The sequence below is a fragment of the Urocampus carinirostris genome, chromosome 3, assembly GCF_059441175.1.
Source record: "Urocampus carinirostris isolate Australia breed hairy pipefish chromosome 3, RoL_Ucar_1.0, whole genome shotgun sequence".
NCBI lineage: Eukaryota > Metazoa > Chordata > Actinopteri > Syngnathiformes > Syngnathidae > Urocampus > Urocampus carinirostris.
Window position 1 is genome coordinate 574,576 of NC_142351.1, and position 15,912 is coordinate 590,487.

The window sequence follows — 15,912 nt, forward strand, 5'->3', positions numbered from 1 at the left end:
AAAACCCCCCACGTGGGCTTCACCACATCGCCTCGATGTTTTGTCCTTGTGTGTCTGTTATCAACAGAACTAAACAAAACATTCGCATTCGGAACAACGTGATCTGAAGCTCACTCAGCAAATATCTTTATTGCGCTCGATAAATGTAACTTGTATTTAATCGTCTAAACTATAAAATCCTTTAATGTATATGTACATAAATTTTTATGCCCATTGCAAGTTCTACTAACATTAAATCATCAATCATCAAATTGGAACACACAGATATAGAAGGGTTTTTTTCTCGCCTGAATTTGTTTTTGCAAGCAAGTGCCCGCAAATGAGTGTAGCGTGGGTGTCCTAACAGGTGAGACAATAACTTGAAGCCTTACCTGGTACCGTGAGAAATTGAATCCCCCCCCTAAAAAAACACTTACAAAAAACTTTGGACCGTGGCCAACCCAATTGCCCAAACAAGTTAGGCACCTAAGTCGGCCATGCTTTGGTCCTTCCAGATGAAACGAGACACCAGAAAGCGGCCGTGTCACTCGGGTCACAATGCACTCTTTTGATCAACAGCAGGGCCCGACAATTTTCGCTGGTTTACCCCTGCCGCATCACATGGGTGCCCAGTCCATCCTTAAGAACGCCTCCACAATCCCACTATCCTTTCACAACACCTCTCCACTCCTTCCTAATAGCTCTAGCTTCCACTAGATTTAGACCTCTTTCCTCCATCCATCCACGTCAATGGCGGCCTTCCTCTCGGTCTCCTTCCATTGACTTCTGCTCTGTTGATCCTCTCCAACATTTGCTCCTCATCCATCCTCTCCATGTGTCCAAAGCAACCGAGTACTCTCTTATAAACACGCTTGCTCAGTTCATAACATTTCATATTTCGCTTTCATGTTTTCTTACCATGTGGTCATGGTGATTTCCAGTTCCAGTCTCAACTTCATCTTGGTCCATGATAATCCAAGTCCCTTTTCGGTTTTGTCTTGACTTAACAGAGTTAACTTTCAATTCTGGCAAAAGTCATCACTCGTAACATGATTTCTGACTCTTTCATGGCCATAATAACAACCCATTACCCTATGGCTTTCAATTCTATTTATTTGGTTCATAATCTTACAAATTCAGTCATCAGGCGGTGCTCTTGGTTTCCGACACAAATTCGTTTGAAATAGCCAGAGGGTCCAACTTTAAACACGTTTTTTTCAACGTTCATTTTGTAGTTCGTTGATATGGATAATGATCGGTCCAGAAGAAACAATAACATCGACCCAAAAATAATGCAGACAGTTTGATTTCAACAAACTACGTTTTATTCACAGGACAAAGAAAATGGAATCAAACGAAAGAATAAAGCACATTGTTGACACAAGCACTCAGGGTTGGAAGGTGGAAGAAATGATGCAACAGGTTAACAGTAATGATCAATGCACCCGGTTTTAAGATAATAAACCCATTTCAATGATATGGAATTGTTTTCATAGCCTGCCAACATGGGGATATTTGCCGAAAACACCAAAGAGGTTGTCGCAATAACCCTTTTTGTGTATTTTTGAGAACAAAAAAGTCCCTCAGGGGAGGAGTGTGTGAGAAGCAGCAGATGGCCAACCAGGAAGATGAAGAAATAAAGCTTCCTATCTCTTTTGGCAGCAGACTTCACGGGGATTGTTCTCATTTGGACGACAGGGACGGAGAGAACCACAAGCTCTCCAAGCTTTGGGGCTCTGGTGAGAACAGGCCCCAACCCTTGGGATCTAGGTCGGCCATCTTGTTGTTATAATAATGATACTTGTTGATAACAGGCAAATTTGTATGTGTGCACACGAGGAAATAGATCATCTATCAAAAAACATGGCACATATGCAAATCATGAATCTTTTAAATCCTTATGAAAACTTTGGGGTCACAAATCTTTATGATACTATGATACAACTGGAGAGTCTGCTCACTTCCTGTGAAAGAATGTGGCTTTTTTGACGTGGTAGCAGTCAGTGGTTGAAAAAAGGGGAGGGCAAATGGTTTTGTGGCCGTTATTTTCCAATAAACGAACTGTATGATACTTAACCAATTGAATGTTTTACAACTCTTAGTGAATTTTTGACCACAAACTGAGCAGGCAAAAGTCTTCTCGCCAGTGTGGGTTCTTGTGTGTCATTTCTAGTGTCCAATAATAGTCTGAAAAATAGTCAGTGTAATATAGTGTAATAACCTGTGAAGCCCTTTGAGACTCTTGTGATTAAGGGCTATACAAATAAAAATGACTTGACAATATAGATATTTTGTTTTTCACCACAATGTCAACAGGTCAAAGGCTTCTCGCCATTGTGGGTTCTAGTGTGTAACTTCATATTTCCATTTTGGGTTAATTTTTTTTACCACAAATTGAGCAAGAAAAAGGCTTTTCCCCAGTGTGAGTTGTAGTGTGTATTTTTAAGTTCCCACTTTCGGTGAATCTTTGACCACAAACAGAGCAGGAAAAAGGCTTTTGGGCTGTGTGGGTTAGTTGATGTGATTTCAAGTGTTCATTTCAGGTGAATTTTTGACCTCAAACTGAACAAGAAAAAGGCTTCTCCCCAGGGTGCATTCTAAGGTGTATTTTCAACTTCCCACTTTCGGTGAATCTTTTACCGCAAACGGATCAGGAAAAAGGCTTCTCGCCAGTGTGGGTTAATGTGTGTTTTTTTAAGCTCCCATTTTCAGTGAATCTTTTACCGCAAACTGAGCAAGAAAAAGGCTTTACACCAGTGTGGGTTCTGGTGTGACTTTTTAAGCTCCCACTTGTAGAGAATCTTTTATCACAAACTGAAGAGGAAAAAGGCTTCTCGCCAGTGTGGACTAGTTGGTGTAATTTCAATATTCCACTTTGGGTGAAACTTTTATCACAAATTGAGCAACAAAAAAGCTTTTCGCCAGTGTGGGTTCTAGTGTGAATTTTTAAGGACCGACTGTGAATCAATCTCTGACCGCAAACTGAACAAGCAAAAGGCTTCTCCCCAGTGTGCGTTCTAAGGTGTGTTATAACTTCCCACTCTCAATGAATCTTTTACCAGACTGAGCTAGAAAAAGGCTTTTCACCAGTGTGGGTTCTGGTGTGTATTTTTAAGCTCCCACTTGTGATGAATCTTTGACCACAAACTGAGCAGGAAAAAGGCTTCTCGCCAGTGTGGGTTCTGGTGTGTATTTTTAAGTCCCCACTGTTAGTGAATCTTTTACCGCAAACTGAGCAGGAAAAAGGCTTCTCGCCAGTGTGGGTTCTGGTGTGTATTTTTAAGCTCCCACTTTTGATGAATCTTTGACCACAAACTGAGCAGGAAAAAGGCTTCTCGCCAGTGTGGGTTCTGGTGTGTATTTTTAAGTGCCCATTTTGGGTGAATCTTTGACCGCAAATTGAGCAGGAAAAAGGCTTCTCACCACCGTGTATTAGTTGGTGTGATTTCAATTGTCCATTGTAGGTGAATTGTTGACCGCAAACTGAACAAGAAAAAGGCTTCTCCCCAGTGTGGGTTCTGGAGTGTATTTTTAAGTCCCTACGCTGGGTGAATCTTTTACCACAAATAGAGCAGGAAAAAGGCTTTTTGCCAGTGTGGGTTAGTTGATGTAATTTCAATTGTCCATTTAGGGTGAATTTTCGACCGCAAACTGAACAAGAAAAAGGCTTCTCGCCAGTGTGGGTTCTGGTGTGATTTTTTAAGTCCCAACCTTTAGTGAATCTTTTATCGCAAACTGAGCAAGAAAAAGGCTTTTTGCCAGTGTGGGTTATGGTGTGTCTTTTTAAGTCCCCACTGTTGGTGAATCTTTTACCGCAAACTGAGCAGGAGAAAGGCTTCTCCCCAGTGTGGGTTAGTTGGTGTAATTTCAATTGTCCATTTTGGGTGAATTTTTGACCGCAAACTGAACAAGAAAAAGGCTTCTCCCCAGAGTGGGTTAATGTGTGTCTTTTCAAGTGTCCATTTTGGGTGAATTTTTGACCGCAAACTGAACAAGCAAAAGGCTTCTCACCAGTGTGGGTTCTGGTGTGCATTTTTAAGCTCCCATTTTGGGTGAATCTTTGACCGCAAACTGAGCAAGAAAAAGGCTTCTCGCCAGTGTGTTTTTTTTGGTGTAACTTCAAGCTTCCTTTCTGGGAGAATCTTTGATTGCAAATTGAGCAGGAAAAAGGCTTTTCGCCAGTGTGGATTCGTATGTGTTGTATGAGGAGCCAACGCATGATAAATCCTCTACCACAAACTGAGCAAGAGAAAGGCTTTTCGCCTGTGTGGGATCTAATGTGTTTCTTTAAGCTTCCACTTTTAGTGAATCTTTGACTGCAAACGGAGCAGGAAAAAGGCTTAACACCAGTGTGGGTTCTAATATGATTTGTTAAACTCCCATTTTCCGTGTATCTTTTACCACAAATTGAGCATGCGAAAGGCTTCTCTCCAGTGTGGGTTCTAATATGTCGCTTTAAGTTTCCACTCACAGTAAAAGTCTGACCGCAAACTGAGCAGGCGAAAGGCTTCTCGCCTGTGTGGGTTAATTGGTGTAATTTTAAGCTCTCATTCCGTGTGAATGTCCGGCCGCACACTGAACAAGAAAAAAGCTTCTCGCCAGTGTGGGTTCTGGTGTGTATTTTTAAGTGCCCACTGTTAGTGAATATTTGACCGCAGATTGAGCAAGAAAAAGGATTCTCACCAGTGTGGGTTAGTTGGTGTGATTTCAAGTGTCCATTTCGGGTGAATTTTCGACCGCAAACTGAACAAGAAAAAGGCTTCTCGCCAGTGTGGGTTCTGGTGTGCATTTTTAAGCTCCCATTTTGAGTGAATTTTTTACCACAAATTGAGCAGGAAAAAGGCTTCTCCCCAGCATGGAATTTCATATGCAACTTCATATAAGACTTGCTTCGAAACGTTTTCCCGCACTGGGAACATGTGTTACCACCTTCAGCGTTTACGGAGCGGGACGTGTTGTCGTCTTCCGTTTCCAAGTGTTGACGGGAGCTGATGCTTGGAAGCTCCTGCCAACCTTGATCTTCAGGTTGACCTTGATCTTCGGCGATTGAACGGACCCCGGTCACTTGCAAGACTGGAACATCGTCCTCCTCCTCAACAGGCTCCCCATCCTCCGTCTCTTGCTTAACGTGATAAGGTTTCAGATCCTCCTCAATTTTAACGCCAGGCAACTCTGGTTCCTGCCGCGCAGTAGCAAGATATTCTTGGCCGACGTCTGCAAGACACAAGTAAAGTTTATCTGTATTGCCCTCAACTCGTTCAGTTTTCAGAAGCATTGTCCCATAGTGCCAAAACGTAAGAAAAATTCTAAAGGCTTAGGCGCTGCTGAACAGTGAGTATTAGGCCTCTGGGAATGAAATCTTCACGAGATGCCAAGAGTGGCTTTGTCCAGATTGTCTGCTTCTTCCCACTTTCCCTCGCTATTTTTCCTCGTCACTTGCTTTTGCGCGTGCATGTGCAAGTGTAACGTGTCCCAATACTCTCAAGTCCGAGGGAGAAGTCCCCTTCGACCCCCAAAAGAACCACTTCGGATGGAAGGAGGTCAGGGGCCGACTTGGAACAAAGTCACTTCCCAGAAGACGAATTCTCAATATCAACAAACATGGCTGGAAAGGAACCGCACAAATGTAAGTCCTTTTTCACAACTATGCATGTTTTTGAAAGAAAATACATCGAGATGTCTTGGACATAAACGCAACGGAAAACCTTATCGTTGCCTCAAAACATGAACATTGCCAAATGGCTACTTGGCTAGCACAAATCGACCAAAAAAGCCACAAACGACTCTTGGCACTCCAAACCGCCGAGTACATTAATTGTTCGGAAGATCACGGTTTAGCCCTGTTTTTATCTTAAAGGAGTCGTGCTTTCACATCCACACGGACAAAACGCCGGTCGCTGAAGCGGCATAGTCACGATAACGTTACGGATATATGTCATTGCGCGTGTTTACTGCGCAAGATTCCGCGCGTCCCGTTTTCTTTACAATATGATGCTAACACGTGAGACCGAATCAATTCTTGACGCGGAGGGGAGGTCGGCATTCTGTACCTGTTAAATTCTATTCTATCGATTCTAAATTCTAAAGCATATGTGACGCTGGCCAATAGAAGGCTCCGACAGCCACGTCAGGTTTGCGCTTGTCGATTCACTATGAAATTGTTATGCGGAAGACATCAGATCATTTCCTGTCTCGCGTCGAGTCGCATCTGCCTGTGAGTGAGCAACTTGTGTCGAATGCGGTCATGCGGGCTAATGTTTCAGAGACTGTGGAGCAAACCAAAGCCCTGATCACATTCAGGGCAGAAAATGATGAGCAGTTCACCGAGAAAATGTTCACCACAAAACAACTGTGAGAGTGAGGAGGCTAACCTGCAGGTCCGCAATCTTATTGTGACAATGCATTGACCCACCCTTATGTTGAAAGACAGCTGTCGAAGCGATCGGCCGGGAGGGGAGCAACACGGGACATTTATCCATCTACCAAGGTCATATCCCTCAAGAAAGGGTGACAAACACATACAATAACAAGGAAATTAAAAATGGCAAAAAAAACTCACACAAAGAATTTTGGACCATGACCGATCCAAATGCCCAAACACCCAAACAAGCTAGGCACCTCGGCACCCAAGTTGGTCATGCTTTCGTCTCTCCAGATGAAACGGGACACGACAAAGCGGCCACGACTCCTCAGAGCACCCGAAACCTTGGCTTCCCCGATTCACTGCGTGCGATACCTCGCACTCCATTCCACCAACTGCAGCCGCATCACAACCCAAGTACCTAAAGCTTTCCACCTCTTCCAGCTCCTGTCCATACGACCTTACTTCTAACGGGATGCCCACTCCATCACGTGAACACCTGATCAGCCTTACTCTTCCCGACTTTGACGCATCACTTACGCTTATCACATACGCTTCCAAACTTCCCAACCTTCTCAATGATTCCTCAGCATCAGCCACAAGCGCTGAGTCATCTGCAAAAGCATCTGACTTGCCTGCCGCCACACTGTTAGACTGTTATCCATCATCTCTACACCTCTGCCAAATACTCTCACCACGCCATCAATGTACACATTAAACAGCCATGGTGACATCACATACCCCTGTCTCACACCAGTCAACACAGGGAACCACTCACTTGTCTCACTCCCTACTCTTACACATGCTCTGCTGTTCATATAAACTCTTTAATGCTTCCAACAACTTTCTACCAACTACATACATTACCATCACTTCCCACAACGCCTCTCCATCAACTTTTTCCAAGTCCATGAAAGCCAAATAAACATTCTTACCTTTTGCAAAATATCTCTCACGCTCCTGTCATACTGCAAACACCTGATCCACACATCCTCTTTTTTTCCTGAAACCACTCTGCTCCTCCATCACCACCTCATACGTTCTTTCTCTATCTCTCTTAATCAAGACTCTTCCATACAGCTAACCCGGCACAGACAACAAACCGATACCACTCGAATTGCAACATTCATATTTATCACCTTTGCCCTTATAAAATGGCAACACACATGCACTCCACCAATCAACGGGAACCACACCACTTAAAAAGCATACATTCAGATTCAGATCTACTTTATTGCCATTCTAGTACACGTGTATACAGAACGAAATGTCGATACATCTGACCCGTACAGTTTCCTTGAATCTACAGATATAAATAAAAGTTGTATTGTATTATGGCTACGTATAGTATTTTACCATAGTGCCGATAGTGCAAGAGGAGTAGCTAACCAGATGTGCAAAATGGGCAGTCAGGTTAACAAGTCAGGTACACAGTAACAATAACACTGTAACAATAACGCTGTAAGTACAATAGTGCAGGGAGCAGATGTGCAAGGAGTGGCTAGCTATAAAGAACTGCCAGTAGTGCAAAGAGTCAGATTAGCAGCCGTTTAGTTTTAGGTTTACTATATGTTAGATTGACCATTTAACAGTCTAATGGCCAGGGGGACTAGACTATTGCGGAACCTGGTGGTCCTGCACCGCACACTGCAGTACCTCTTCCCAGAGGCGAGCAGAATGAACAGTTCATGATGGGGGTGAGAGGGGTCCCCGATAATGTTCTTAGCTTGGGATAGGCAGCGCTTCTGGCCAATGTCCTGAATTGAGGGGAGAGAAGTCTCCATGATTTTCTCGGGTCATCCTCTTCACACTACCCCAGTCGGTGGCACTGCGGCCTCCACACCACACAGAGATACAGCTGGTCAGGATGCTCTCTATGGTGCCCCTGTAGAATGCAATGAGGGAGGGTCAGGGCAGGTGGGCTCTCCTCATCCTCCGCAGGAAGTACAGGCCCTGCTGTGCCCTCTTAACCAGTGATGCAGTGTTCACGGACCAGGTGAGTTTGTTTGTAATGTACACCCCTAGGAACTTGATACTGCTGACAACCTCCACAGCCTTGTTGTTGATGTATAGTGGGGCATGGTTGGGCTGGTTTTTCCTAAAGTCGACAATGATCTCTTTAGTTTTGTCAACATTCAGGACCAGGCTGTTGTCCCTGCACCAGCCTCAACAAGCCTACTGACCAGTCAATCATGTCCGTGCCACCTTTCTTCAAGCATTCAGCAGTACAGCCATCCAACCCAGGTGCCTTCCCCCCCTTTCATTTCTTTCACTGCCTCTTGCACCTCCCATGTTGACGGGCTTCACATTTCAACCACCCAACATGGGCATTCTCTCCATACCGTCGATCGCCTGGACTCTCACTTCTCTCCTGTCCTCCACTCCTCAAAATACTCATCCCGTCCTGACTGCCAACCAGCAATCTACCATCCTTATCTTTCACTTTCTCTTCCTTTCCACACTCATCGTTTCTTACTCTTTTCACTTCTTTCCAGAACACTTTTCTCCTTTGCTCAAAGTTCACTCCTATCTTTCGACACCATTCATCATTTGCTTTCCTTTTTGACTTTTACCAACCTTTTCTTCACTTCACGGCACTCTTATCTTGCAGCCTCTCCTCAAAGGTACGTCTCTTCTATGTCACAGGCCCTGATACCTCATCATTCCACTATTCACTTCCTTTCCTAACATCTCGAACAACTTTTCTCATTCCGCACACTTCTTTCGCACTAATCAACACTGCTTCTTTAAATCACTTCCATTCCATTTCCACATTCTCCACTTCCCTTCTACTACTCCGTTCATGTGTTTGGGTCCTACAGGCAAGGTTTGGTAACGATATGTCAGCTTAAGGGTCAGGTGGACTGTTCTTGTTTTACTTTTCATCGTGTCACACTTTAAAGACCCCTACTATACCTGGTAAAATGGCGTTAAGATACTAATAACTAGGTTGTCATTTACTCACTGGAGGGTTCTCAGGGCCAAGTGGGAGGAATGGGATCGGACATTTGTTTCCTTAATCCGTCGTATTATTCTGTATGGTAGTGTGTCGGCGCCAACCTATACGTCAAGTACGCGCAGTGTGACATGATACAAGTACGGAGTGTTACGCTTCAAAGCGTCGGAAAAAATAAAAAAAGACTATCCTCTCTGTAGAGTATGCTACTACGACAATAGATGTACTGCACCCCTTAATGAAGAAGTACAATTTAATGATCAAGCATTCAGGTTAGGAAATAATCAAGAAATCATGATGAACTCAAGACACTTGATTCCTGAAGAGTCAAAGACCTTAAGACCCATGAGCTCACTCGTGCATCGTTCCACAAAAGGTTTGAACCCGACAGGCCGAAAACCTGCACCGTTGCGTTTGGCGGGTCATGTCGCCGTACGGATCGGATTTCGCTTCATCGTGCAGCCCTACTTACCGCCGTCACTCGGTATAAACCCTAAATACCGGATTTACGCGCCCATAAAAGTCTCCGATTTTCTTCAAATTGTCGCTTTTGGAAGCAACGGAGGTAGACAGGCTCGGTGGCCTGAGGGTTGGGCGCCTGCTCCCCGGAACGGGAGGTCACAGGTTTGAGCATCATTACTCTATATCATAATCTATATCAGACGTTTTGGTGATCTTCCCCCCAAAATCATCCTCGTTGACTTTCGGGCGCCTCTCGTTTGATTGCCGTCATCTAAAACCAACTTGGGAGACAGCGCCCTCAGGGTGTGAAAATACACAAGGTAAAAAAACCCAAGCGGTGCCTGGTTTTGAAAGTTAACGTTGCGTCGCCACGGTGACCACGTGACAGAATGTCCGCTTCGGTTTGCGCATCCCTACGCGTCGACGTCAATTTCTCGACAATTCGGTCAAGGGGAAAGAAAAGGAAATGGAATGTTGAACCTGAAATAAAATTGAAGCAAACATTGTTTGAGCTGACAATAGCTTATTGTGTGTAGACATCTGGCGGAAGTCTTGAGCCGGGGGCGGACAACCATCACGAGTTGTTTAGAACAATGCAATAAGGAGCCTTCCCTTTTTGCCATATCTCCTCTCTGCGTATTTTTTGGGGCCCCGCCCAACGACGTTCCCTCCGAAATAAGGACGTTGCGGAAAGTAAAACGACCGACCTGCTCTGTTCAACACGATTTGGAGTATCTTGTAAACAGTTCCTGGACACTCTGGTTCCTGCCACGCAGTAGGAAGATGGTCTTCACCGATGTCTGCAAAACACAAGTCAAATGGAATTTTTTTTGTGACGCCTTTACTCACAGAAACTCACAAAATGCGCAGAACACCATTGTAACATCAACCGGATCTGAAAGCTACAAGAGGGCAAGGAAAGACTCAAAAAAGGTCAGGATGCGGAAAATGAAGAAACCTTGGGAAGGGACCGCACATGAAATCTGCAGGAAGTCATGGAAACAGGCTTCATACATGGTTTTCATGGCCAAATCCGAGCACTTTTCAGACACTCCAATAGCCATTTTTTTCTCCAGTACCTTCAAGAGGAAAAAAAAATCCAGCGGCCATCAGAAGAAAGTTTTTTTTGTTGTCGTCTTTGATGATTAAAACAAAGTCGCTATCTTGCTCCTAGCGCATACTTTGTGCTATTTGGGGATGTTCCTATCCACGACCTACGATCTTTGCGTGTGAAAGGGATGCTATAAACTGACATCGATTCTGCCATTGCGCTTCGACAATGCCCGAAGGCTCTGAAGGCGTTGCATAATAATAGATTTCAATATGAAAGAAAAAAAAAGAAGGTAATGAAAACCAAAAAATGAGCCAAATTCATACTCATTTTTAGGATACGAGTGCATCCAATCTTTCAATCGACTGCTGATCTTTTGCTTTTTGATCTTTTCACTTATTTGACTCCAAATGTTTTGTGTGCTTTTCATTTGTGTTTAAATCGGTCAAGAAAAAATTGCAAATTGTCTATTTTAGCACTGAAGAGTTAATATTTGGAATTGATGTGTTCATGTTTTGCATTTTCAGGGATTTTGTATTCAGTGTGTAAAAAGCTTCTATTGTTTTACAATTTGTTTTTGTAGATCTGAGACTATTTTGATTGAATGTGTCCTTTGGGGATCCCCTGCCAACATATATGACTAACTGTTGAATCATTTGGTGAATAATGTTATATTATTATTGATGATAGATCATTGAAAAAAAACTTGGAGGAGCTGTTAGTGAACCCAAAGAGCCGGGCCCTTCTCAGTAAAAGCGAATTAGAAGAGCTAGTTTACTAAATAGAGTTGTCCTTTTGAGCTGCTTCTTCATTTATTGCATGGTCTATAGAGTCAGACTGCCAATCAAGTGGCAATGGCAACAATTTCAAGCACTTCACCCAAAACTCAAGCTTTTTGTTGACTTTGAAAACACAACATTAAATTTCAAGCATTTTCAAGGCTTTCAAGCACTCGAATGAACCCTGCATACCGTTACATAAAAATGGCAGCTATAGTATTTACTAATACGCCCAAAGATTCAAGTCAAGTCCCATTTCTTTCTGACGCCCTGAATCACAAAAATGTCTCAAAGGACTGCACAGGATTACAATGACACGTCCCCTGATCTGAAACCGACATCCGTGCAAGGAAAAACTCAAAACCTCAACACGAGGAAATGAAATGTTGTTTATTCGTTTATTTCTTTTTCCTTTCTTTTATATTTCCCCCTTTGTTTCTTTTAGTCCTGGTTGTTTTCATTTTCCTAGCACGTTGTTACAAAATGATTGGTAAAGTAGGGACAAAGCAAGAAAACCAACCCGGATGAGTTTGGATGCGACTTTGTACCAGATGCTGCTAAACTTCATTTGATTTCCTGCAATTTTAGTATTTGCTGGAGGTGAAAAACGAGTCGTTTACTGAAAAAGCCTGAAAGAGTTGTACAGCGGAACCTCGGTTCTCTACCATAATCTGTTCCAGAACCCTGTTCGAAAACCGATTTGTTCAATCGCCAAAATCATTTTTCCCATTAAAAATAATGTAAATCGTTTAAATCTGTTCCAACACCCAAAATGTTTACCATAAATCTTTTACGTAAGCTAACTCAGGCTGATCGTACGTTCGCGCTATCGTAATTTACCGTAAGAAAGATGACGCTAACGTGAACGTGTCAAAATAAAAAAAAAAGGATAAAGAAAGAATTATGAATAGGATTTCTTACCTTTGTGGTGGTCAGCAGAAGGCGCAGGTGGACGGTGGGCAGAGGAAAATCATCAAAAGTTTTTCAACCTCTTCCAAAACTTGCGGCCGTTTGCTTGCATATAGCGCTCACTCCCTGAGCCGCATCACTCGATTTCACAGCCTCCTTAATCTTGACTGTCATACTGATAGTAGATTCAGCCACGCTATATTCAATAGCAAGATCGGAAACTAGCACACCTCTTTCATATTTGGCTATTATGTCTTTCTTAGAGGCAATAGTTGTACGAACGACTTTTCTTTTTTCACCTGTCCCGCTTGCGCCGACCTTCTTCGGAGGCATAATTAGGGGGCTCAAACACTCCGTTCACCGATATTAAAAGCCAAAAGAAGCAAGTGCGCACGTGATTAACAGTTGGTCACGAGGGGTGGGGGCCATCTACACAGCTCAGCATCGCACTCTAGCGTACGCACTCAGGTATTACAGGCGTTCGAACTCCGAATTTTTGACCGAACAGCGAAGCAAGAAATTCTCAACATCTTTGGTCGGACTCCGATTTGTTCCAACTGAAAGTCGTTCGAAAACCCAGGTTCCATTGTACTTGAATTTCAAACCACTATTCGTTCTTTCTTTTAAATCACTCATTTTTTTAAGTTTGGGAAGCATTGTCACTATAGCAGAAGCGAAAATGACGAACCTTCCCCGAGCTGCTTGGAAACAGCGTCGGGTCCTGGACGTTCTCGCTCGGTCTCCTTTTTGGCTCCCCGAAGCTTCTCTTGAAAAGGTTCTTCTTCCCCACTGGAGCACATTTCATCCACCTTTCAACGTAAAAACGCTCCAACTCGGCAGTAAAAAGGAAAACTTTCGAAAAGGACCACAAAGTGATACTTGTGTCGAGTTGACGTCGTTTAAAGTCGACTAGAGGAATTTCTCGACATTTTCTTTTTTGGCAGCCATGACACCTTCTCCCTCCAAACCCCGCCGCAATGGATTGTGGGTACAAGTGACACGGATCACATGCTGCGTTCAAGAGAATGGGTGTTTCGGGAGATCCTACCAGATTCGACCGAAAAGCGTCTCAAGAATGTAGGAAGTCGGGGTTTTTAAACCCTCAACTGGGGAAATATGATAAGAAAGACACTCGAGGTGGGAGGTTCCAGGTGCAAAGTTGGGGTACATAGCATTTCTCCTGGTCGGACTTTGGAAAACTCAGTTGTCGTCTTTTCGGGAACGCAGCAACAGAAAACACATAGAAGACGAGATCGGTCGGCGACAAAATAACTCGATTCGTCCGGTGAACGACCATGTTAAGGAAATATATGTCAAAAAGGAAATTATAAAAAGGTAAAAAGAAAAAGCAGTAACGGGTGTATTCATCACTTTCGTTATGTTGAAATTCTTGCTGAAATATTTTTGTCTCGTTTGTGTTTAAGTGTCCTGCAATGACGAGTCCAACAGTGCCACCTGCTGGTGCAACAGAGTTGAAATTTGATTTCATTGTTTTTTTTTGTTGAATTCTCACAAAATCCGTGTTTTTGTTGCATTACTGTTAAAATTGTTGGTACCGCCTTCATCTGTTAAGCAGGGTTGGGGAGGGTTACTTGAACTTGATTACTTTCAATAACTTTTGGATGACTCCAATAGCTAATATGCTCATAAAAGACAAAAGAAACTCAATAGGAATCAAATGACTCCATTTTGTGCAGGTTTGGGGGGTAACGGAACACACGGAACGGCAAAAATGATGTTTGGATTTATTTTCACTTTTTTTCTGTCTCATTTGATGTTCGTTTTGCCGGAGATCAAAGAGATCAAAGCCAGGAGAGAAAGCTTACCACGTAGTGTGAGTCATCATTTTATTCCTATTGAGTTTCTTTTGTCTTTTATGAGCATATTTGGTTTTGGAGTCATCCAAGAGTAATTGAAAGTCGTCCAGTTCAAGTAACCCAACCCAACCCTGCTGTTAAGACATGTGCTGTGCGGCAGCCTTTTTGGTTTGCCGTATGTGACGACCCTCTTTCACGCACGACACAAGGTTTCACAATCACTCGGTTTATTGCCTGCATTCAGTCAACAAAACAATACAAAAGTCAGGGGCATCTGTTTGCGACTGCAATTAGATAGAGATAGATAGAGATAGATAGATACTTTATTCATCGCCTAAGGGAAATTCACATTTCCAGCAGCATCCCTGAGCTGAGCTGAGAACAATACAATAATAAAGCCAAAAGAATACAATATACAAATACCAGTGTGACGTGCAAATGCCCACTTTAGCATGTTATATAGAGTAACTAAATAGTGCTACACAGAATACATATTGGAGTAAGATATTGATTATCTCCAGCGCGTACAAATTGAAGCTACGGCAAGCGCTGATGCCCATAAATTGCCAAACGAAAAAGACAGTCGCAGATGCCCATGACTTAACAACTAAAGGAACCACCGGATTATTAACAGTAATACGACAAAAACACAGATTTTGTGAGAATTCCAAAAAACATTCAAAACAATCACATTTCAACTCTGTTACGCCTACCTTCGGCACAAAAACGCGGTGCTGAAGGTAAGCTGTGCCCAATGTCAGTTGGATAAAAAAATGCATATTTTGCTAGATATAGGAGCTGCTTTCACAAACTATATTTGTATATAAATGTATAAAAGTTGTGCTAAATGACGTATATATAAAAAAAACTCATTTAAAGTAATGTAGCTTGTAACGATGATGCAACGTGTTTCGATGCAACCACTCCACGAGGTGCGGCATGTTGAGCGATGTCCCGTTTTTGTCGGCAGTCTCCAGCGCGCTGCCAACGATGTTGAAAACCGGCGGAGGTGCTGACCACATGGTGTGCGTTTGTTGTGTCGCTCATGGCAGCAACTGGAATAAAAGCCTCATGTTCCTTATGTTCATATGGCTTTCCAGTGAGAACTTTACTTTGGTCCATGATAATCCAAGTCCCTTTTCTGTTTTATCTTGACTTAACACAGAGTTAAGTTTCGATTCTGGCAAAAGTAACGTGATTTCAGACTCTTTCATGGCCATAATACTAACCCATTACCACATGGCTTTCAATTATATTTATTTGGTTCAAAATCTAAGTTGGTGGTTACCAATTCGGTCAGCAGGCGGTGCTCTCGGTTTCCGACACAAATTTGTTTGAAATAGCCCGCGACTAGCATTTATCATGAAGGATGCAACTTTAAACACAACTTTAAATGATCGATTTTGGAGTTCGTTGATATGGATAGTGATCAGTTCAGAAGAAAAATAACATCGACCCAGAAATAATGCAGTCTGATTTGATTAAACTATGTTTTATTCACAGGACAAAGAAAATGGAATCAAACGAAAGAATAAAGCACATTATTGACACAAGCACTCAGTGATGGAAAGTGGAAGAAATGATGCAACAGGTTAACA

At 43.0% G+C, this 15,912-nt stretch overlaps 2 protein-coding genes across 3 annotated transcripts in view; one reads left to right on the forward strand and one right to left on the reverse strand.

Annotated features, from left to right (window-relative positions):
- LOC148368184 (uncharacterized) overlaps positions 1 to 15,912 on the forward strand; it is a 316,699-nt gene that overhangs the window by 166,725 nt on the left and 134,062 nt on the right. The gene's annotated exons all lie outside the window — the stretch shown is intronic.
- LOC148368194 (uncharacterized) lies at positions 1,282 to 13,527 on the reverse strand. 2 transcript variants are annotated; one of them, XM_088330167.1, is made up of 3 exons: positions 13,186 to 13,524; positions 10,466 to 10,558; positions 1,282 to 5,193 (listed from the first exon to the last, which is right to left on the reverse strand). In XM_088330167.1, the coding sequence occupies exons 1-3, from the start codon at positions 13,295 to 13,297 to the stop codon at positions 3,035 to 3,037; spliced, it is 2,364 nt and encodes a 787-aa protein (XP_088186293.1). In that variant the 5' UTR covers positions 13,298 to 13,524; the 3' UTR covers positions 1,282 to 3,034. The 2 variants fall into 2 exon arrangements, with proteins under 2 accessions (XP_088186293.1, XP_088186294.1); XM_088330168.1 differs by lacking the exon at positions 10,466 to 10,558 and having other exon boundaries at positions 13,186 to 13,527.

Coding starts and splice junctions, on each gene's coding strand:
- LOC148368194 (XM_088330167.1), bottom strand. CDS start 13,297: ATGTGCTCCAGTGGGGAAGAAGAACCTTTTCAAGAGAAGCTTCGGGGA. Junction 10,559..13,185: donor TTCCAAGCAGCTCGGGGAAG/GTTCGTCATTTT, acceptor TGTGTTTTGCAG/ACATCGGTGAAGACCATCTT. Junction 5,194..10,465: donor AATCGTGTTGAACAGAGCAG/GTCGGTCGTTTT, acceptor TGTGTCTTGCAG/ACGTCGGCCAAGAATATCTT.